Here is a 22,869-nt window from a genome sequence, read left to right on the forward strand (position 1 = left end):
ATTCCATTCATTCACCACCCCCCAGGCTAAAAACCTTGTTCTCACACCCTTGTTAACCGCACTTTTCCTTAATTTCCAACCTCTGCAATCCACAAGCTCTCAATCTATCAATGTAGGGAGCATTTTTTACATCGCTCACCAACTTAGTCACTCTCCTCTGAACCCTCTCCACAACCTCTTCATCTCTAAGGAATCTAGGTGATCAGACTTGAGCGCAGTAATCCAATTGTGGAAGTATCGATGCTTTATAAAGGGGAATAATAACCTCTTTATCTCTGGATGTTAGTGTGTTTTTCAATAACCAAGTTATCCTATGTGCAATCTTGGACACCTTAGCAATGTGTCCTCTGAACATCGTCTCCCTATCCACCAACACCCCCCAAGTCCTCCCTAGCCTCATCAAATCTTGGAGTACCGTTCCATCAATGTAGTACACAGCTGGTAATCTTGTAATTCTAAAATGCATAACTTTACTCTTTTTCACATTGAACTGACATCCATTACCTTTTGCCAATTTTGCCAGCTTATTTAAATCATCCTGCAAACTCTCAACATCAGCTTGATTTTTTATTGAGCTATCCAGTTTTACATCATAAGCAAACAACTGAATATCTCCCTTCAAGCTATTTCCTATATCAATGTACAAATTAAACAATAATGGCCCTAGCACAGAGCCCTGACACACCACTGATCACCCTGCCTCATCCTGGACTCTGCTCCTCCATACACCACTTTCTGGTATCTCTTCCTGAGCCATTCTCTTATTCATATCACCAGTTTAGTATCCATCCCCATCTGCTCCAATATGCGCAACAGTATTCCATGGGGTATCCTTTCAAAAGCCTTAGCAAAATCCAGAAGTACCACTGTGTAGCCATTTTCTTTGTCCAATTCAGATGTCATTCTATTATAAAAAGTTAATAAATTGCTAAGGTAGGATCGACCTTTATCAAAACCATGTTGACCCCTATAGAATATCATATTCTGATCCACATATTCTTGAATTCTGTCTTTAACCAACTTTTCCAATACTTTTACCACCAGGCCCGAGATGGTGATTGGTCTGTAATTAACTTCCGCAGTCTTAGAGCCACCATTATGCAAAGGAACTACTTTGACTTCTTCCACTCTCTAGGGAGACCATACCAGAATTCAAACTTAAATTAAATAACTGAGTAAGAGGCATTGACAATTCCTTTGCACATTCATGCAACACCTGAGCTGATATTCCATCTACACCTACAGCAGTGTTTGCATTATGGTAGTAAAATAATTATATTCCCTCAGAGTGGCAAACCAGCATAGGAAAAATCATGAGATATGTATGTATTTGAAAATGTGTAATGTGAGATGGAGGTAAGCAATAAGAATATCAATAGAATGTTGCTATAGATCTGGAAATGCAGAGAGTTATGACAGGAATGTTTTAAAAAACAAGGGGGGGGGCAGGTAATCTTTATAGGGTATTTCAATTAAGACAGTGTAGAGTGGAAAGAAGAAGAAAAACTAATAGGAATAAAGAAAGAATTTTTGAATACTGTCTTAGGTAACATGTAACTGGAGGGAATCAGAGGACTAAAAATTCTGGATGTGATAACAGAATGTGACTGTGAATGAGATATCAGCTCAGCTTTGTCTCCAGGAGAAAAGAGTGATCACCTAACTAATATACATGATTGCTCTTTCATATAAATCATATATATGAAATTATAAGATGGGATTTTGTTAGAGATTTAGATGACAGCTTTCAGAAATGACATGTTCTTGTGATCTTTTTTTTTTTCACAGAGCACTCAGTCTGTCCAAAGTAGAAGAGGAGACAATTATACAGAACTTGGTGCATGCCTAGAAGGGAGAGAAGAAATCATATATCATTAATAAAAAAATCTGGAAAAGCTGTTATAAGCCATCATTTTTTTTTTTTTTTTTTTTTTTTTTTTTTTTTTTTTTTAAGTATTGTGCAAAAAGAACAGCTTCTCTCAATAGAAAACACAGCAAATTTTTGACTCCTACAAGCCTGCCAGCAACCTAAAACCAGCATGTAGGGTTTTAATTCCACACATTTCATACCTGTGTTTTTTTCACTATCAATAAACTCTCTTCCTGGCTGCCTTCTCTAGGGATAAACAATCTCCTCTCTCTCCTATACAGGCATGTATCAAGTTCTGTGTGATTGCTACCTCTTCTATATTGGACAAACTGGATGTTGGTACTTTGCGAAAAAAAATATTACAAGAACACCAATCATATATCACTAATAAGAAATCTGGTTTAGCACAGCATGGGAATATACTAACTACAGAATAAGAATTCACCTACTCTAGTGCACTACCAATTCAAATACTTGTTCAAGGAGAGTGACAGAGCCTTTCTACACAGCCCTAATTTAAATCAGAACAATTGCCTCTTCTTGCCAAAAGCCTAATTCTTATCAGCCATTACTTTTTCTTTGTCATTCATATATCACTTTCTTGTATTCATATATTACATCTTGCCTATATCGTTGTTCATTATTCTTCATTATCCATTACATGGCTCATTACATTTTCTAAAAATCCGTTGTTTTGTTTGAACTGGCTTAACACAGAAAAAATGAAGAAAGGAGTGATCTTCAGTAAGTCTAAAAGTCTTTAATAGATTGTTTCATATGCCAGATTTCCACTTTTCAGCTAATCATCTTCAAACAATGCTAGAAAATGAATGACTCATGTTACCCTTCACTGTCTCCACATGTTTATCAATTGTTCACACGATGGTCCTGCTAAATTTTCTTGTTTACCTTATAAGAAGCACAAATAATCTGCAGTGAAACTAGTCAGTTTCTTTTAATGTAGTATGTAATCTTTTTAATCCTAATGACAATAAGCCCAGTTTTTTTTTTTTTTTTGTTATTAAAGTTTTATTATATTCTTGTGTCTATGTGTGTACATCCAACAGCCAACAGGTGGAATGAATAAGACTGATTACAGACATAGAACTGTTGTGTGTTTATTTATGAATGCCAGTAGCATCAGAAATAAGGGGAAAATGTTAGAATAAGTTAAGCATAGTTGGTTGAGGATGATACCCTGATAGCAATAGAAAGGGAAGGATACAATGTTTTTTGGGAGGAGAGAAAAGACAAGACAGGAGTGGGAGTACTGTTGGTGGCAGAAGAAGAATTATTAGGATGAGATATTTAATTGGATGTTGCTATAGGCCAGGGAATGTGGAAGATGGTGGTGAAGAAATGTGTAGGCAACTTAGATTAATGAACAAGGGAAAGGTTATTTTAATTATGGTAAGATAGATTGGAATGACGTGATAGTAGTTACGTATAAGGCCAATGAATTTCTTAAGTTCTAGAACGTTCAACCATCTTGGGCAGCATGTAAAGGGGGATATACAAGGATCAAGAGCAGGGCTGTACTTATACTTAACAGGACAGCACAAGGCTCTAGTTGAGGGTCCCAAAAAATTAGGGCCAATTTCTTCTTCTTCTTTGAGTGCCATCTCCTATCGGTGGTCGGCGAACACCTTGGCAAATTTTGAGCGATTCTCAGCTATTCTGAGCAGTCTCTCAGAGTTCATGCCAGTCCACTGTCTGATATCTGCCAGCCAAGATTTTCTTCGTCTTCCTTGTCCTCTTCTTCCATTTATCTTCCCTTTTATAATCAATTGAAGTATCTTATATTTTTCATTACGAAGTAGGTGACCAAGATATGCAGTTTTCCAGGGCCAATTTAAGGGTCCCAAACAACGAGGGAGTAGCCTAGGAGCACTCTAGCAGCTCAGGCCCTGCTATAGACACCTACCTACAAACTAGCTAAACATTTGGTCAAAGTGCCATCCTGTATTACTGACAATACCTTGTCACATATCAGAAACTCAGCCCATTTTAAGTCCAGTATACAAGACCTCACACACTGCCATACTGACTTAATGGTCAGTTTTGATGTCTCCTCCTTATTCACAAATGTCCCACTTAAAGAACACCTTGGCACTTATCCAAGCAGAATTTCATCCCGATATCTCGGCCATTTTTCAGTTCACTATGAACTCGGGCTATTTTGTTTGGCAAGGAAAATTCTACAAACAAAAATTAAAGATGCCAAGAAATTACATTCTAGGTTTCATCCTTTATCCAAGTGTAGGCAAACAAAGCTTGCACATGAAGTATAATTGTACAAAAATATAATTTCTTGGTATCTTTCATTTATAATATAACCAAGTGAAAAAAAACTTTCTATCTCTAATCTAGACTATTTTAGTAATAAGGTGCAACACCATTTGAACACTTGTATATGACTTCTGCATCACTTCAACTTTGGTATCACTTCTGGGTCTGGCTCCCACCAATGAGACCTCAATAAAGGTTGAAACTAGTCTGGGTAGTGACCCTTCCCATAATGTATAGCATTATATGTGTCCGTAAGGATATGTGCATTGCATTATGGGATACTGAGGCAACTGATGTGAAGTTATTACCCTCTATATATACAAGTAGCCCAGTCATGAAGTGACTTCATGCACAAACTGCGTTTGCTTGAAACAAAGGATACAATCAAGAAGATAATTTCTTGGCATCTTTAACTTATGGTATAACCAAGTGAAAAAACTTTCAACATTCTACAAACAAATTGAGGGTACAGCCATGCTCTCCCCCACCAACTTTTTTCATGGAGACATTTGAAAAGAATGCCCTCAATTCCTCCCAATTTAAACCCACTATCTGGATATGCTATATGGATGATGAGTTTACAATTCAGTCAAATGGCCAGGACATCTTACACACTTTCCTTTCCCATTTGAACAGCCAACATCCAAGGATCCAATTCATGAGAGAAATAGAATGTACCGACAGTCTTCCCTTCCTAGACACCCTGGTCACAAGGCAACCAAATTTGATCCCTGACCTTCGCAGTCTATGGACCCCCCCCTCCCCCCCCACACACACAGGTAGATACATCCATCAATAGTCATAGTCCACTGGGCAAAATTAATTTGCGCAGATAACAATGCACTCAACACAGAACTTACCCACACACAAAAAATTTTTTTGGCCAATGGCTAACGCCTCCCGTCAAATACAAAGAATTTTAACACTATGTACCCACACCATTCCCCCACCCAAAAAAAAAAACCATAGATTACAGCAAATCTATCATCAGAAAAGGTGGCCAAGATAATAAAAAAGCACAATCTTGTGACCACCTATAAACCACACAAAAAACTAGCAGCGCTTATCCACTTCCCCAAAGATCAGCTACAACACCTCTGGATTTACCTGTAGTTTACCAGGTACCTTGCAGATGCAACCTTCCTTATTAGGTACAAACAGGTAGGACAGCCAACATCCGTACACCAGGATTACATCCACTTCCGCCACTACGGCCATGGCAGATCATGCCTTGGATACACAGCACAGTATCCATTGGAAATAAGCCACCAAACGAAAGCAAATTCAAATTCGAGAGGCTTTTCCTTGTGTATCAGCTGCAGCTCTCACCAGCTATTCCAACTAAACAAATATGATTGTATCAGACTCCCTCTCATATGGGAAACCCTCATTTGCAGACAGTCAGTCCAATGACTAAGAACACCTAACCAAAGCCAACAGGTGGTGTAAATGTAGGACTTGAGGCCTTCCTGTATCTCTCTGGTTTTTTAATCTTTGTTACTGAAGTGTGCTTGCAAGGACATGTCTAATACAAGTGCATTAATCCCTGATGATGCCGATTTGACCTCAGCAAAATATAGGATAATAAGTAAATAATTTTATTTATTAACAAATACGTTGTTAATTTCTTTAAACAAGAAACGATGCTGGAGAATCAATGTATAAACCTAAATGCTAGGAATGTAAGTTATGAAGGAGATGAATCATATGGTTACTGAAGGGTTCTTGAATAAAAACAAAAAGTGTGTGATATTGTGTTGGACTTCCCTCTAGAAATTTAGTTTTTGTTGATGATAACTTTTAACAAATTGTCTTAAAATTTCCAGCTAAAAATTTGCAAGAAGAAAGAATCTGTGCTCCGGGTCATATCTGTACGAATACAGATATGACCTGGAGCACAGACATTTATGAGACAAATCTATCATGAAAAAAATACTTTCTTGTACTACTTTGTACTTTCATGCACATTTTTCAGAGAGAGAGAGAGATTAGCCTACATATTCTCAGAATACATATCTTACTGTATATTCTGGTTAATATTTAATCTTTAATCTTTAATCATTTTTATTTTATTTTATTATTTTTTTGTAAGTTTCATTTTATTTTGGTGAAATGCTGACTTCATGGTTCTTCTGCTTCAAGACACATCTTATCCAGCAGCTTTAGGATTAAATTTACTTTTTTTTTAGTTCACTTTTTGTTGTTGTTGTCAGCAGTCTCCTTACCACTGCAGCAGTCTTCTGAGTTGTCTTCACCACAACTATGGCAATGTACTATTGGAACTTCACTGACCCATCTACTCTCACAACAAGGTTCCTTGTTCTGCTCTACTTCTTGTAGAATAGTCCAACCAACATAGCATGTGACTTTCCATCTGTGAATTCAAAAATTCAAAGCCCCTATGTCTACCTATGCCGAACAAAATCCCAGCTTTCTGTCCACATCATCAGTCGATTCAAATCCTGAGGAAGGTCCCTGTGTCCATCACACCTTAGCCATATTCTGATAACTTTCAATGACTTTGCATTATCAGCAAACAACTAAATATCTCCTTCCAAATTATTCACAAAAAGTATTTACATAATAAATAAATATCGGTGAATCAAGGCTAAAGAATTGGTGGTGGTATCCTATTTGTCAATTTTTCTCCTTTCTGGCATGATTCCATCACCACACAAATCTCTAAGACATCTTTCTCTCAACTATCCAGTCTAGTATCCATACCTGTTTGTTAAGCTTAAACACATTTGTTATAAGGAAATCTCTGTTCAAATGTCCAAAAATATCATATTATATGTATTTTCCTTATGAACTTTGGCATTACTCTATTATCCATTCAATCCTCTATCCTAGTCTTACATGACTTCATAGCACTCCAAAATGCAACGTATCATCTTTTGTATTTCCTTTGTGCCTATGACTATTTTCCTTTTCTTCCATAAAACTAATATTCTTCTAAGAGTAAGGCCTTCATTAAATCAACAAAATATGTGATGAATCCAATTTTGATGGCCTAGTTGGTTGAGTGGATAGCATTTCAACTTTCCAACCATAGGCCATGCCATGGGTTTGAATGTGATTGTAGACATAGATGTTAGTGAATGCCTCTTGGTGGGACAGACACAATCTTTGCAACCAGTGATAGACTACCTTATTTACTGGAGACCTAAAATGACTTGAAAATGTTTTCAATGTTTGGTCTTTAGACTTCAGCAAGTTTTCTGGATTATCTAATACTTACCTGGCAATTCCTGCTTACAGTACTAAGGTATCATAGTAAATTATACTTAATAAGAAATCTTATTCCTATTTTTATCCTTTACCCAAGCGTAAGCATGCAAAGTAGCATAATGATAAGCTACTTGCATATGGAGATAGACAACTTCACAGCAAACTGCCTTAGCGTTCCTCCATAACACAGTATATTTCCTTTCAGACTTGTATTCCGCCATTACAGGGAGTGTCATTATCCAGACCAGTTCTTACCTTCATTGAGGTCTCATTAATGGAAACTAAACTTGTGGAGATACTGAGAGTTAAACTAATAGTAGAAGTTGTTTCCATATAACATAGCAAAATGATGTATCACCACATTATTCAAATACCATGGATAAGAGAGAATTTTATCAAGTTTTTCATTTAGTTACAAAGTAAATTAGGACAATTTGAAGTAACATCATCTTCCTCCAATACACAAGTGGGCATGGGAAGCAGCATTATTTGGCACCAATTTACAACTCTTCTTGAAGCTGACTGCCTCTAAATTTCTTTCTTTGTCATAAAGTTTATAATATCCTTTAATTCTATTTATTATTTTATTTCTACCTCGGAATATTTTATTATCCTTTCTGTTTAGAGCACATATGGGCAACCCTGGCCCGCTACTTCTTTTGATCCAGCCCTAATCTATTTCGGCGAAGTTTGTCTGATTCATGGTGGGAGAAAACATGGTGTGTTCTACTAACTCACATTAAGCTGACGTCATATGACTTGCGCAAAACACACTATGTTTTCTCCAACCAAGGTCTCTTTGTCACTTTGACTAGTGGCGTGTGTGAACGTGTTACAACGTGTCAGTTCGGTACTTGCATTGATGTTATGTTCTGTTCGGTGCCTATGTTGATGTTGTGTTCTGTTCAGTGCCTGCTGTGTAGAAGACAGTTTTGTTTGACAGTTCTGAATATCGCTTATAAATTTGGGACAATGTCAGGGGTTATTGCAAAAAAAAGAAAAGTAGATGCAGAGAATCGTCAATTTCAAGACAACTGGATGGAGGTTTATTATTTTATTCTGAATGGTTTGCCTGTATGTTTGCTGTGCAACGAATCCATGTCCGTCAACAAAGATACAACTTGAAGAGACACTTTACTTCAAGACATGTGGATCACCCAAAAATTGACGGACAACTACGAAAAGATGAAATACAGAAGTTGAAGAAGAACTTGGATACCCAGCAGCAAATGTTCAACAAGCAAAGAACACAGCACCACAGCATTGTCAAAGCTAGCTTTGTGGTAAGCGAAAAAAATCGCTAAGCATTCTAAGTCATTTGGTGACGGAGAATTTATCCAAGAATGTTTGCTGGATGTTGCAAGTATAACATGTCCTGAAAAGCAAAAAGACTTCGAGAATATTCATTTGTCGAGACGTACTGTTGTCCAACGGATAGAAATTATGGCTGATATCAAAAAAAGTTTAAAAGAGAAGATTGTTAGATTGGAAGCATTTTCAATTGCTTTGGATGACAGCACCGATGCCTCCGATACAGCACAACTAGCGATATTTATTCGAGGAGTTGATGCGGGTTTCAACATCACAGAAGAATTATTGGCGCTTCGGCCATTAAAAGGAACAACTACCGGTGAAGATATATTTGAAACAGTCAACACAGTCTTTGAGAGATTTGGGCTTAAATGGAGTTCACTATCTGGCATATGCACTGATGGAGCCCCTGCAATGGTTGGTGCACAGAAGGGATTTATTGGAATAGTTCATGAAAGAGCAATAGAACTACAGATCCATCTGGAAAATTTAACAAATTTTCACTGCATTATCCACCAACAAAATCTGTGTGCAAAATCGATTAAATTCACAAATGTTATGGAAGTTGTAGTAGCCAGTATTAACTTTATTATTATTAAGTGATGTGCACTTAATCACCGCCAATTTAAGGGGTATTTGCCAGACCTATTTTCGGATTATGAAGATGTGTCTTATTATTGTGAAGTGAGGTGGTTGAGTAAAGGTAAAATGTTAAAACGATTTTATGATCACAAGACATTGCAGATTTTATGGACATAAAAGGAAACACAATTAACCAAGTAAAAGATGATGAGTGGGTGTGAGATTTAGCATTTCTTGTAGATGCCACTGGATACCGAAACAAACTGAATCTTAAATTGCAAAAACAAGGACAATTGGTTCATGAACTGCATGGACATGTCAAAGCTTTTTGTAATAAACTAAGATTGTTGGAAAGTCAGATAAGAGCTAAAAATTGTTATCATTTTCCTACTCTAGCAACTCACCAAAATATCCCTTATAATTGTTATGGAGATGAACTGAAGGCACTAATAGAGCAATTTGATACAAGGTTTGCCGACTTCAAAAACAAAGACTCCACATTCACTATATTTGCTCGTCCGATAGATGCTGATGTAAAAAATGTGCCAGAAAACTTACAGATGGAACTTATTGAGCTTCAGGCAGATTAAGTGCTAAAATCACAATTTAACAACATTGCTTTGCCGGATTTTTATAAATTTTATTTGGTGGAAAAAAAATATACAAATTTACGCACCTTTTCAAGAAAAATCATTTGTCTTTTCAGCAGCACATATATGTGAGAACAGTTTTTTCGAGGATGAAATACAATAAATCAAAAATTCGGACAAGAATAACGGACGAAAATCTCGAAAATTCTATGCGATTATCCTTAAGTAATATTAACGTCAATATTGATAGTCTCGTAGTTGAAGTACAAGGCCAATCTTCACATTAAATTGTTATGTCGTTCATTATATTCTAAAATTTATGTAGAGCTTTATACCAAAGCATTATATTATAAATAAATGAAATATGAAGTAGCAACTTGTTTTAATTCATTTAATATTAATTTATTTTATTTAATAATTTGGTGCGGTCCTTGACTCGGAGACAGAATGATAATTTGGAGCAACAATTTCTTTTTTTCCTATTGCCAAAGCTCTTCTCAGAACTTTCACATTTTTATTATTTTCAATAATTTCAATGTTTCTTAATTTTTCTGGTATTAAAGGATCAGATTTCATGCGTCATTTTTTTCCTGAATGTTTTGCATAATTCTGAATATTCTACTGAATTTCTTGTGGTAGCATCTCATTTTAATTCTCTGCATTTTCTTAATAAATCTAAAGCTTACTTTTGAAAGTGTATTACTTCTTTCATGGGTAATAATTCCACATTTTCACAGAAAATATTAATTATATTACAGATAATTAGGCGGGAGTCGAGTTCACAAGAATTACCATTTATATTGAAAATGCATAAAATGAGGCTTATAACATGGGATAATAGAAGTTGCATTCTTAAATGAGAGATATTCGATATTTCATGATTAATTTAATCGAAAATGCATCTAAATTTCAAATTAAGCCACAAGAGAAAGTAGTTCTTTATTTTCATGAGTGATACATCATAACTACATCTTAATCACATCTTCTTTAGTTGGCATGCTGGAATTGAAGGTTCATAGGAGACTGAAAGCTGCTTTTTCAAAAATCTCTCAATAGAAACCTGACTTTTTATTGTAACCTCTTGGTTTTTGTAACCTCCTTCTGCTATTTTTGCTTTTAAGAAAAATTCCTGAAATTCTTCAGTGGCAACATAATCAGCAGCTGCAGCCTTACTAGTCATGCTGAGATTGTGGAATGCATAGCAACTCTTATAGCAGTCGCACCACCCACAATTTCCAGCAGAAAGTGTTGGTTGCTTTTCATCTTTCATCAGATCTTCATTCAAATCTTTCGTCTTCTCTCGTATGACTGCTCAAATAAAGGCATGTTCTGCTGCTTCTGATACCTGATCCATATAGCTAACATCTCTTCAGTTTTCTCAAACGTATTGAGATTTTGTTACTCTGGTCATGCTGAGATTTGTTGACAAAGTGCTCATGTAAACTATATCAGTATTATCACTCAGTCCTGTGGTCCTTCGAATATCAATGCCATGTTTACCTCTATCAAACCAATTCAAAACTTTCAACTTTGCCTCTAAAGAATGGGATATCCTAGGCCTTTTCTTCATTTGATCTTTATTCACATTCTTCTTTTCACTCTTAGTTTCATTTGCTTTCCTCTCCAAAATTTTGCTCCAAGGGTGCAGAAGTTACTTACAGAAAAAACAATACTACATAAGGATACAAATCAACACTGGGCGCACCGTACAAAAGTAGGAAATAAGGCAAATGAGGGAAGATTTCATGCATTAGGAAATATCGATAGTTCTTATACACCCTAATAATGAAACTGTGTGTATGCAAAAATGCAGATAACAAAATTGCATATAACGAGAGTTACCTGTGTTGTTTAATTTTTAATTAATCTTATTTAGGTCTTCTTCTTTTCTCTCTTTCTCTTTATTCTTTGATTGCTTTATTAATAGAAGCAAATGCTGCTACCAATTTTTTCACTTAAAAATTTTTTTGTGTGCGTGAGGGGGAGGTTCTTCTTTTTATCCCCCCTTCTTCTTCTTCTTCTGCAACTTTTGTGCTTCTCTATAAGGTCTTCATTATCAACCTCCGATGCTTTAGCTAGCAGCAGTATCTTGTCACCAATTTTAGGAAAGTCTTGTTGAATCATGCAAATGTATAAACATACATTTTCAGCAAACATACAGTTTCTTCCAAACATCATTCACACACTCTGTTGTTACCTCACTCCATGCTATATTTACATCCTTTGTACAATTATATTCCTTCCAAAAATATAAAGTTTTTCTCATGTTCATCATGGCATTTTGATATTTTATGTTTGCAAACAACTTCACCATATACTTCCCTATGGGTGAATCAATCAGTTTTCTTTAGATTCTTTTTTTCAATTTTACCTTTAATAATATTTGCATATTTGAGTCTCAAATTTACCTATGTAAGCTGTTCAACTTAAAAAAAAAAACAAAAACGAACATGCACTTTACTTTTCAATATAATATTCAATGTCATCTTACTTAAAACTAAATGGCAATCACTTTCTATTTCAAATCACATCTTATTCTTATATTCTAAACCAGCATGAAAATATCACTATCAATAATAACAATCAATGAAACTTTTTATTTCTTGACTCTTTTCACCATGTAAATTTGATCACTTCTTTATGTTGGAACATTGAATAAGTAATAATTAGTTCATATCCTAAACAGAAATCTGGCAGGTACTTATCATTATTATTAATTTTGTCCTCTTAACCAAAATTTGCCCAAACCTTTCTATATGTCTGCTATCCATTATTATTAACATCTGACCACCATGGAGTCAGGGATTCATCATGGGAGGTACACACCATCACACACAAAACTCATCCAACTGTGCCTTAAACTGATTCATGTGTCTACATTTACAACATACTCAGGCAATGCATTCCACTCACCAACCACTCTCCTATACAGTTTCCAGGGATGGCCTCTTGTCTCTCCAAGGACCAACTTCTTTATATCAGCTGACTTCTCTAATGACTCAAAACATTTTCCCACTTTGTCCTTAGAACTTTCTGTAAGACCTACAGGCAAAAGTAAGTCTCCTTGTCCAATTCCTAATTTCCATGTTTGACCATATCACTCCATTTAAAATTGCCCGACAGTCCAGATTATGGTTAGCATTGGATACTGCAGCCACTCCTTCCTTTTCCTGATCCTTATTATCTGTATCTTATTGTTATTAGGAAGAATTCTGCCTGTTTCATGTCTTCTTTTTTTTGGTAACTCCAATAATGTCCATGTCATACTTCGTTAATTGTTTTGCTTCTTTTTCACTGATGCTCCTTATGCTCATGGTACCTATATTAAATTCTCCTGAAGCTGAGTTTGAATTTGTTGTGGTAGCTAACTTTTCACTGTCATTCTGGCTCCCTGATGAAAACATGAGTAGCCATGGCCACCAAGTCAGCATGACATTTCATTTTATTGCATCATTACTGTCTTTTGGGTTAAGTTAATATAGAATGCAATTTGATAGAATAAATTCCAAATTGCTAACCTATTTTCATTCAGTCAATATCTAGTTATATACCTATTATAGAAGTAGAAGCACACCACAAGAAGGTAAGGATTGGACATTAGCTTTGATCCTTAAATGACTCTGTTTGTTTATGGGTTAAGTATGTGCTTATCAACATACTTAATTTCATTATAAAGTGAGTGGATTAATTTTCATAATATGTGTGTGAATTTTTTTTACTTTTTCTGAAATTATAAAAATATATGCTTCACATATGATGAAAAATAAATATTATCAAACTTACTAAATTATCTCCTTTTGCTGCATCAAATCCTGCTGAGACTAAAACCAGCTGGGGATTAAACTTTAAAAAAAATAAAAAAAATAATAATAATAAAAAACATTAAATATTTCATCCATTTAACAGCTCCTAAAGATTAATTAAAATTTTTGACTGAAAATTCTTAACATAGTTAAGTAAATTAAAATACACAATACCAAAATCATATAAAAAGAATGATAATGCCTTTTTTTTGATAAAACAATGCATGTCAGTATTCAATCTTTGATAGCAGGAAAATTGAATATTAAAAGGATATAAAAATAAAACTAAAAAAACATTTACTGATATTTTTAATTCCTAACATGAAAATGTTTTTAGATAATATCATAAATGTATATGAATATATACATTTATGATATTATCCATTTAATAAAAATTTTATATCGTATATACATAAAAGAAAGTTCTATACAGTGAATATCTTGACAATAGACACAGTGAACAATATAAATTTCATTATTTACACATGAACACTGATTAATGTGGACTTTTATTACACTCTGTATTACCTGTGGAGAGCCTATATTATTTTACACAATGAATAAATATGAGTTTATCTGATTGGTAGAGGTCTCTATTTTCCTATCAACACACTGCAATTTTGAATATTATTGATACATGACTGTTCATGCTTAGGTAGTTTTCATCATCTGGTATAAGACCACTGCCTATGTTATTACAGATCCGAAGTGGAGTAGTGGCTTCGATAAAAAGGATCACGTTTGGTTTGTAGAGTAGGGTTTCAGATTATTTAATCCTTAGTTCTCATGTACTTTTTGGTGGCTTAAAACAGTCATATTTATGAATTTAGGGACACAAAACATACGTGTTGAAAAGATTATTTTACTGATTAATAATAAAATAATAACTTTACGTTTCAACCCCTGTATTGAGGTCATCTTCAGAAGGATACATTCAGAAGTGTAAGAACAAGCTACATGCTGTTGCACTCTATACAAGTAAATTACATCTACATTGTTAACTAATCTTTTTTCTTAGCCTGCCCTCTAGTGAAAAAAAAATAAAAAATAAAAATAAATAAATAAATAAAATAAAATAAAAACTACAATAAACTCTGCTAAAGTCCTCCCATACTAGGATTCTTCTGGAATTATACAGTTTATATTGTTATATTACGATTACCTTCTGGATTTGTACAGTACAGGTTGCTATTGAATGTTCAAGAAAAACACTTCACTAGGTCTTGTATTGAGATTTTTCTTCGTGGTTGCTATGAAGGTTGTAGATGGGTCCTCCACATTCTTGGAATTGTTAGACCATCATTTTTATTCAGATTCGGATCATGTTTGAGCATTTCACATGCTTCCTTGAATTTCCGCTCAAACCAGGTTTCGGTGCAGTGTAGGGACTTGGTACCTTTCCAGTCAATTCTGTGGTATGTTTGGAGTGTGTGGTCAGAAAGGCTGGTTTTTCCAAAATGGAGGTATTTTATGTGACGTTTGTGTTCATCCTTTCTGATTGGGATGGTTTGCCCTGTTTCCCCTATGCATGGTATGTTACATGTGCAATCTATTTTGTAAACCCCTGGGTGGGCTACGTGTGGCAGGGGATACTTGGCAGAACTGAGTAGGTGTCTTAATTTTGTCGGGGGTTTAAAGGTGGTTTTGATGATGTATTTGTGTAGTGTTCTGTCTATTTTTTCTGAAATGCCTCTAACATATGGTATAACAATAGCATTCTTGAAATTTTTTTTGTTATTAGTGATATCTTTGTGGAGGATGGTCTCATATTCATGGTTAAGAGCTTGTTCATTTGAACAAATGGTTTGAGCTCTGTGTTTAAGGGTGCTTATGACCCCTAGTTTTTGTGTTGGGTAGTGATAAGAAGTTTTGTGTATGTACTGGCCTGTGTGTGTAGGTTTGCGGTAAACTGAGAAGGAGAGACAGCCTGAAGGAAGACATGTGACAAGTGTGTCTAGGAACGGAAGAGAGTTCTTTTTTTCAATTTCAATGGTGAATTGGATGCGTTTGTGTTGTTTGTTCAGGTGGCTAAGGAATGTATCCAGTGCGTGGCGGCAGTGGGGCCAAATGGCGCAAATATCGTCGACGTATCTGAGCCAAATTTTGGGCTTTAGGCATACCGATTCTAGAGCTCGTTGCTCAAAATCTTCCATATAAAAGTTCGCTATTGGGGGGAGGGAGTGGTGAGCCCATGGCGGTACCCTCTTTTTGAAGGTAAAAATTGTTTTGCCAAACGAAATACCTGGAGCGGAGTACGTGGGCAAAGAGAGCCGTGATGTTGTGTGGAAATATGTTCTGTAAGAGTAGGATGGTATCATTGATTGGGACATTGATGAAAAGGGAAGTTATGTCAAAGCTGACTAATAGATCTTGGTCGTTGAGTGTAATATTTTTAATTTTTTTTATGAATTGTTGTGTATTTTTTATTATTATTATTATTATTATTATTACGGGTATCTCCATGGAGTCAGTAGACTCATCGCGGGAGACCCAAACTAGCAAAACAATATCTGTCATATCTCTTCTTGAATTCATTTAGAATTCATTTACAGACGAAGAGCTCACAACTAAGTCAGGCAATGAATTCCACTCATTCACCACCCTCCAGGCAAAAAACCTTGTTCTGACACCTTTGTTAACCACACTCTTCTTTAATTTCCAGAGATGACCTCTTGTTCTTCCATCACTATCACACAGCTGAAACATTTCCCCTGCATCAATCCTATAAAAACCTTTTAGTAATTTGAATGTTTCTATCATATCACCTCTTCTTCGCCTATCAACCAATCTCTGCAATCCACAAGCTCTCAATCTATCAATGTAGGGAGTATTTTTTATATCACTCACCAACTTGGTCACTCTTCTCTGAACCCTCTCCACAGCCTCCTGATCTCAAAGGAATCCAGGTGACCAGACCTGAGCACAGTAATCCAAATGTGGAAGTATCAATGCTTTATAAAGGGGAATAATAACCTCTTTATCTCTGGATGTCAGTGTGTTCCTCAACAACCAAGTAATCCTATGTGCAATCTTGGACACCTTAGCAATGTGTCCTCTGAACTTCATCTCCCTATCTACCAATACCCCTAAGTCCCTAGCCTCATCAATCTCTTGGAGTACCTTTCCATCGATGTAGTACACAGCTGGTAATCTTTTAATCCCAAAATGCATGACTTTACACTTTTCCACATTGAACTGACATCCATTTTCTTTTGCCCATTTTACCAGCTTATTTAAATCCTCCTGCAAACTTTCAACATCAGCTTGATTTTTTATTGCACTACACAACTTTGCATCATCAGCAAACAACTGAATATCTCCCTTTAAGCCGTTTCCTATATCATTTATATACAAATTAAACAACATTGGCCCAAGCACAGAGCCCTGAGGTACACCACTGGTCACCTGCCTCATTCTGGACTCGGCTCCTCCATACACCACCTTATGGTATCTCTCCCTGAGCCATTCTCCTATCCATATCACCAATTTAATATCCATTCCCATCTGCTCCAATTTGCGTAACAGTGTTCTATGGGGTATCCTGTCAAAAGCCTTAGCAAAATCCAGAAGTACCACTGTGTAGCCAGTTCCTTTGTCCAACTTGGATGTTATTCTATTATGAATAGTTAATAGATTGCTAAGGCAGGATCTACCTTTAACAAAACCATGTTGGCCTCTATAGAGTATCATATCCTGATCCACCCATTCTTGAATTTTGTCTTTAACCAACTTTTCCAATACTTTTACCACTACTCCTGAGATGGTGATTGGTCTGTAATTCAATACTGCAGTTTTAGAGCCACCCTTATGCAAAGGAACCACTTTGCCTAACTTCCACTCCCTAGGGACCATACCAGAGTTCAAACTTAAATTAAATATCCAGGTAAGAGGGGTTGACAATTCATTTGCACATTCACGCAACACCCGAGCTGATATTCCATCTAAGCCTACCACAGTGTTTGCATTTAAGTTTTGCAATATATTTAATACCTCTGATTCTTTAGCTTCAATTCTCACATTAGGTATTGCTATAGGTATAGAGATATCCTCACTTGGGTGATAGACTTTTGAGAAGTGATCACTCAGTAACTCGACTATTACATCTGATTTTGTCACCTCAATACCATCAGCACCCACTAAGGTTATCCTTCCGAAGTCATTCTTCCTCTTACTTGCCACATAGCGGAAGAACTCTTTGGGATTACCCTTGATCTCTTTGGCTAAGGTCTTCTCATAATCTGATTTAGCTTTTCTTACTATGCTGGTAACCTTCCTAGCTTGAGCCTTGTACTGCTCATGGGTGTCCTGATCGCCCTTCTCCTTGTAAATTCTCCATAACATTTTCTTTTTTTGCAGTTCAAGCTTGATACTACTGCTCATCCATCTAATGCCTGCCTTGTTTGACCTCCTGACCATAGGGACACAATCTGATATTGCTTTCCTCAGATACCCGCTGATTTTATCCCAAGCACTGCTAACATCTTTCCCTTGCAATATGTTTTGCCATGGGATGGCTGCAAGCTCACTCCGAAGCTTGTTATAATTGCCTAACCTGTAGTTCCGTACATACCCCTTCTTAATAGAAAAATCCACAGATTTTGCAACCTCCCAAGTCAATACCACATGATTGCTTTCACCAACTGGAGGTAACGAGGACACCTTACTTATGCATATAACCTCTGAACCAATAACCAGGTCCAACACTCTCACACCACATGTCCCTTCAGTTGCGTGCTGTTTCAAGTAATTATCTTGTAGAAGATGTATGAACTCCATTTCCTTTTTGCTACGTGATATTTCCTCCTTCCAATTGATATCACCATAATTAAAATCCCCCATAATAATCACTAAGCCTTCACTCATTGCACTAAGTTGCTGATGCATGAATTCAATATCTTCCCCCGTACTCCCTGGCCTATAGCAGCATCCAACTCTATATTTGGTTGCGTTGGTCACTATTTCGCACCAGACTGCCTCAAATGAACTCTCATTCACATGTCTATCATCATGATATACTACTTTCTTTGGCTGCAACACATCGGCTATCATCAACAGTACTCCTCCTCCTGTTCTATCTTCTCTATCCTCCCTGAAAATACTGTACCCTTCACATTCAATTCCAGTGACCACATTTTCTGCTGACAGCCAAGTTTCACTAATGCCTACAACTTTTGGTGAGATTTCACTGACTAATGCCAAAAATTCTTCTCTCTTATTTCGAATGCTTCTAGCATTGGTATACAAAAATTGCAGATTCCCTCTAGATCTTGTACCGGCTTTAGAACTTATATATAAGTCACTAACTACCGTAGTCCTATGCCGTAGGAAGGGGAATGACCAACCAATTCCTTGATTGTGGCCACTAATTTTTTGGCTAAGTAGTAATTCGAACTGTCAATTCCTTCCACAATTAGATGTAATGGCATGTCTGTTTTGTGTACTTTTGGAAGGCCATAAATTCTGGGCGCACGGGCATACTGCGGTATTAATTTTTTGATTGTTTCTTCCGGCCACATGTTAACTGATTTAAGTAGTTCAGTAGTTTTCTTTTTGTTACATTGCATGGGGTTGTAATTTACCATTTGGTAGGTGTTGTGGTCCGATACCAAATGGTTCATTCTTTCAATGTAGGTTGTCCGATTTAAAACAACAGTGACGTTCCCTTTATCGGCTTTAGTGATAATAATGTCACGGTTATTTTTTAGGGATTTGAGAGCCAGTTTATCCGCTTTGTTTAGGTTGCTGATTAATTTTTTGGTTGAATTTAGTAAACAGGCAGTTTCCATCCGTATTTTGTCAGTTACATTGGCGGGGAGAGATCTTAAACCTCTCTCGATATGATATATTATATCTAGTTTATTTACTGACCTCGGAGCAATGGCGTAATTTAAACCTTTCTCCAGTAGAGAGAGTTCACCTTGTGTGAGGTTGTAATCCGATTAGTTGATAACCAAATAGCGGTCCGATGGTGGTAGGTTGCTCCTAACTGTGTTGTTGGGTGATTGGCTGCTCCTTCCGTTATGGCGTCGTAATTGTCTTGTGCTTTCCTGTAGTTTTAATGCTTGAAACTTTGTTATTAATTGTTCTTTGTTTTTGAGTAGTAGGCGCTTGGCCGAGTCGTCTGTGATCCTGTCTAGAATATTCCAAATTTCCTGATTAACGTAACTGGATAGCTCAAATTTCAGTTGTAACACTTTGGCTTGGGTCGATGCTTTATTGTAGTTTTTATTTTATTTTTGTTTATTTTATTTTATTTATTTATTTATTTAATTTTTTTTTTTCACTAGAGGGCAGGCTAAGAAAAAAAATTAGTTAACAACGTAGATGTAATTTACTTGTATAGAGTGCAACAGCATGTAGCTTGTTCTTATACTTCTGAATGTATCCTTCTGAAGATGACCTCAATACAGGGGTCGAAACGTAAAGTTATTATTTTATTATTAATCAGTAAAATAATCTTTTCAACACATGTGTTTTGTGTCCCTAAATTCAAAAATATGAATGCTGATCACCGTGTAACCTTAAAAGAAAGAGGCTTAAAACAGTGTTACATTTATTATCATCAAATTCCTGATATATACCCTCAAGTTGTGTACAGGATATGATAGTACCACATGAAAAATTACTAACTTCCTATCTACAATTTTCCTCCAAATCAGTCTGTTACCTATAAAGACTCCAATATTATCAGGCCTTATATTGTCTTCTAAGGCACTTTTTACTATATCAATTCACCTATATCTTGGTCTTCCTCTAGGTCTTTTTCCTGCCAACCTGGTAGAAAACACTTGTTTTGCTAATCTTTCCTCTCCCATTCTGTTTAAGTGACCATTCCACCTGAGATTAGCTTTGCTAATGCATTTCTGGATGCTGACAATATCAAGTTCTTTCCTAACATCCTCGTTTTTAATATGATGTTGATATTGATGCCATCTGTTCGTTCCCATAATCTTTCTCAGGACTCTAATATATCTGTGATCTCTAGTCTTTGGTCAAGTGTTTTACTTCTAACCCAGCTCTCAGATCCATAAGTTAAAATTGGTTTGAACACTGTCTTGTATACAACTAATTTCTCTCTTATTCCATATAAATTTATTTAGTTGACTTCCTACCATACCAGCTTTGTTGATTCTATTGTCTATTTCCATATTTAATTTACCATCTTCACTAAAAATCATGCCTAAGTAGCTGAAATCTTTTACTTGTTCTATAGGTTCTCCATTCACAATGCAGTTGATATTTTCAATGTTTCTGCCTATTTTCATTGTCTTTGTCTTTTTAATGCTGACCTTCATACCATATCTATTACAACGTTTATACAATTTAGTCAGAGAATCTTGTAGACTTGTAGCAGATTTATTTAGAAGTATAACATCATCAGCATAAAGCAAAGAGGTTAGATTAACATCTCCAATTTTAATATCAGTTTTAATACCACTTTCCTTCATAATGTGATCCATATAGATAATGAATAACAGAGGGGATAATGTACATCCTTGTCTCACACCAGATTTAACATTAAACCATCTTCCTGTACTTCCTTCAATTCTAACTGCTGACTTACAACTCAAATAAAGACTAAGTATTGCTTGATATAATACCCCATTAACACCATATAACTGTAGCGTTTTCAATAGTTTCTCTCTTGGCGCCTTGTCATGTGCCTTTTTCAGATCTACAAAACTTAAATACATATCTTTGTTATATTCCCATGATTTCTATTTGTCGTAAAGTGAAAATCTGATCCCGACAGCCTCTATTTGTCACCAAACTTCTCTTCCACAATCCTTCTCAACTATTTCTCAAGTATACTTGCATATATCTTACCAGAAACATTCAGTAATGAAATACCTCTGTAATTCTCACATTCAGTTTTATTTCCCTTTTTATATATGGGTACTATGAAAGCTCTACTGCAATCATCTGGAATTCGTCCCTCTGTCCAAGCCTTCTGAACTATGCAGTGCAGCCACCATAAGACTTTTATACCTCCATACTTTGTCTCAGTCAATGAGACATCTTCAAGGATTACAAAAAAACTAATGTAACATAAATACAAATAACGAACAATACTAAGCCCAGCCACGTGGGTGACACTAAAGTCCTATCTAGGTGGTAGCGCCCTCTAAGGGCGGTTGTAGGTGGCCTGGAATGTAAAGTGGGACATCTGGTGATAAGTGTTTCCCAAATCTCAGGAAGCTTAATGCAACCATATTTGTTAAGATTTGGTTGATTCCTGAGTGCTGCTGCTGATTCTAAGAATAGTCTCTCCCTTTTGAATTTGCTGTGATGGACCATGGTGGTTTTTTCCATGAGATCCTATTGGTTGTATCCAAGACATGGTCAGCCAGGTGTGACTGACTGACCATAGTCGTGGTTGCAGATATATGACTTATGTTCCTCCAGCAGATAGTAGCTGATCTGCCTGTCTGTCCAAAGCACGCCAGTTTACAGGAACAGGGTACTTTATTTTTATATAACGAAACCCATGGTGAATTCATCATTAAAAAACACACGTCATAACCATGGTAATGACTATTTAATTCATAAATATTTCATCCCACTAGAAATAATCAAAAATACAGCTATACTAAATGGATATAATCTTAAAACAACTCAAAAAATCATCAGTCATCTTCCCACACATCAACCCAGACAAGAAGAAGTCTAGGATTCCCATACCTTATATCAAAGGCATCTCCAAACGTCTTTCAAAAATTATGAATAAATACAATTTTGGGTATATATTATGTATTCAAGATACCAAGTAATTTTATATGAACTTTGCCTCGACTGGCACTACCTTTGGGATCAGTTGCCTTAGACTTGCAGGTGCAAACTTGACTTTTTTTCTCTGTTTGCTTTCTTGGGAAATAGGATAAAAAACCAAGTTCATATAAAATTACTTAGTATCTTGAATACATAATATATACCGAAGTTAAAACTTTCTACATCTATCTCTCATCCTGAGATTTTATTTATAAGGTTAAAACACCTTGTGGCAACTTGTTTTGGTAAAATACATGAACTCTGCATTACTTCACTCTTAGCATTTTTAGGTCTGGCTCCTACTGACGAGACCTCAACAAAGGTCGAAACCGGTATGGGTAGTGACCACTGCCTTTAATGTTTAGCATCATACATCTCCGCAAGGGGATGTGCTTTACATTAGAAGAAAAATACTAAGAATAGT

The 22,869-nt window shown here is 36.0% G+C and overlaps 1 protein-coding gene across 3 annotated transcripts in view; it reads right to left on the minus strand.

The window, feature by feature from the left end:
* LOC150095019 (protein deacetylase HDAC6-like) overlaps positions 1 to 22,869 on the minus strand; it is a 694,680-nt gene that overhangs the window by 149,856 nt on the left and 521,955 nt on the right. For all 3 annotated transcript variants that reach the window (XM_090411706.1, XM_090411707.1, XM_090411705.1), the window contains exon 26: positions 13,657 to 13,716. In XM_090411706.1, coding sequence (XP_090267832.1) covers positions 13,657 to 13,716 — 60 coding nt within the window. The remainder of the gene's footprint in view (positions 1 to 13,656; positions 13,717 to 22,869) is intronic.

This window comes from Typopeltis vanoorti, chromosome 21, assembly GCF_054136105.1.
Source record: "Typopeltis vanoorti isolate ZY-2024b chromosome 21, IOZ_Tvanoo_1.0, whole genome shotgun sequence".
NCBI classification, from domain to species: domain Eukaryota; kingdom Metazoa; phylum Arthropoda; class Arachnida; order Uropygi; family Thelyphonidae; genus Typopeltis; species Typopeltis vanoorti.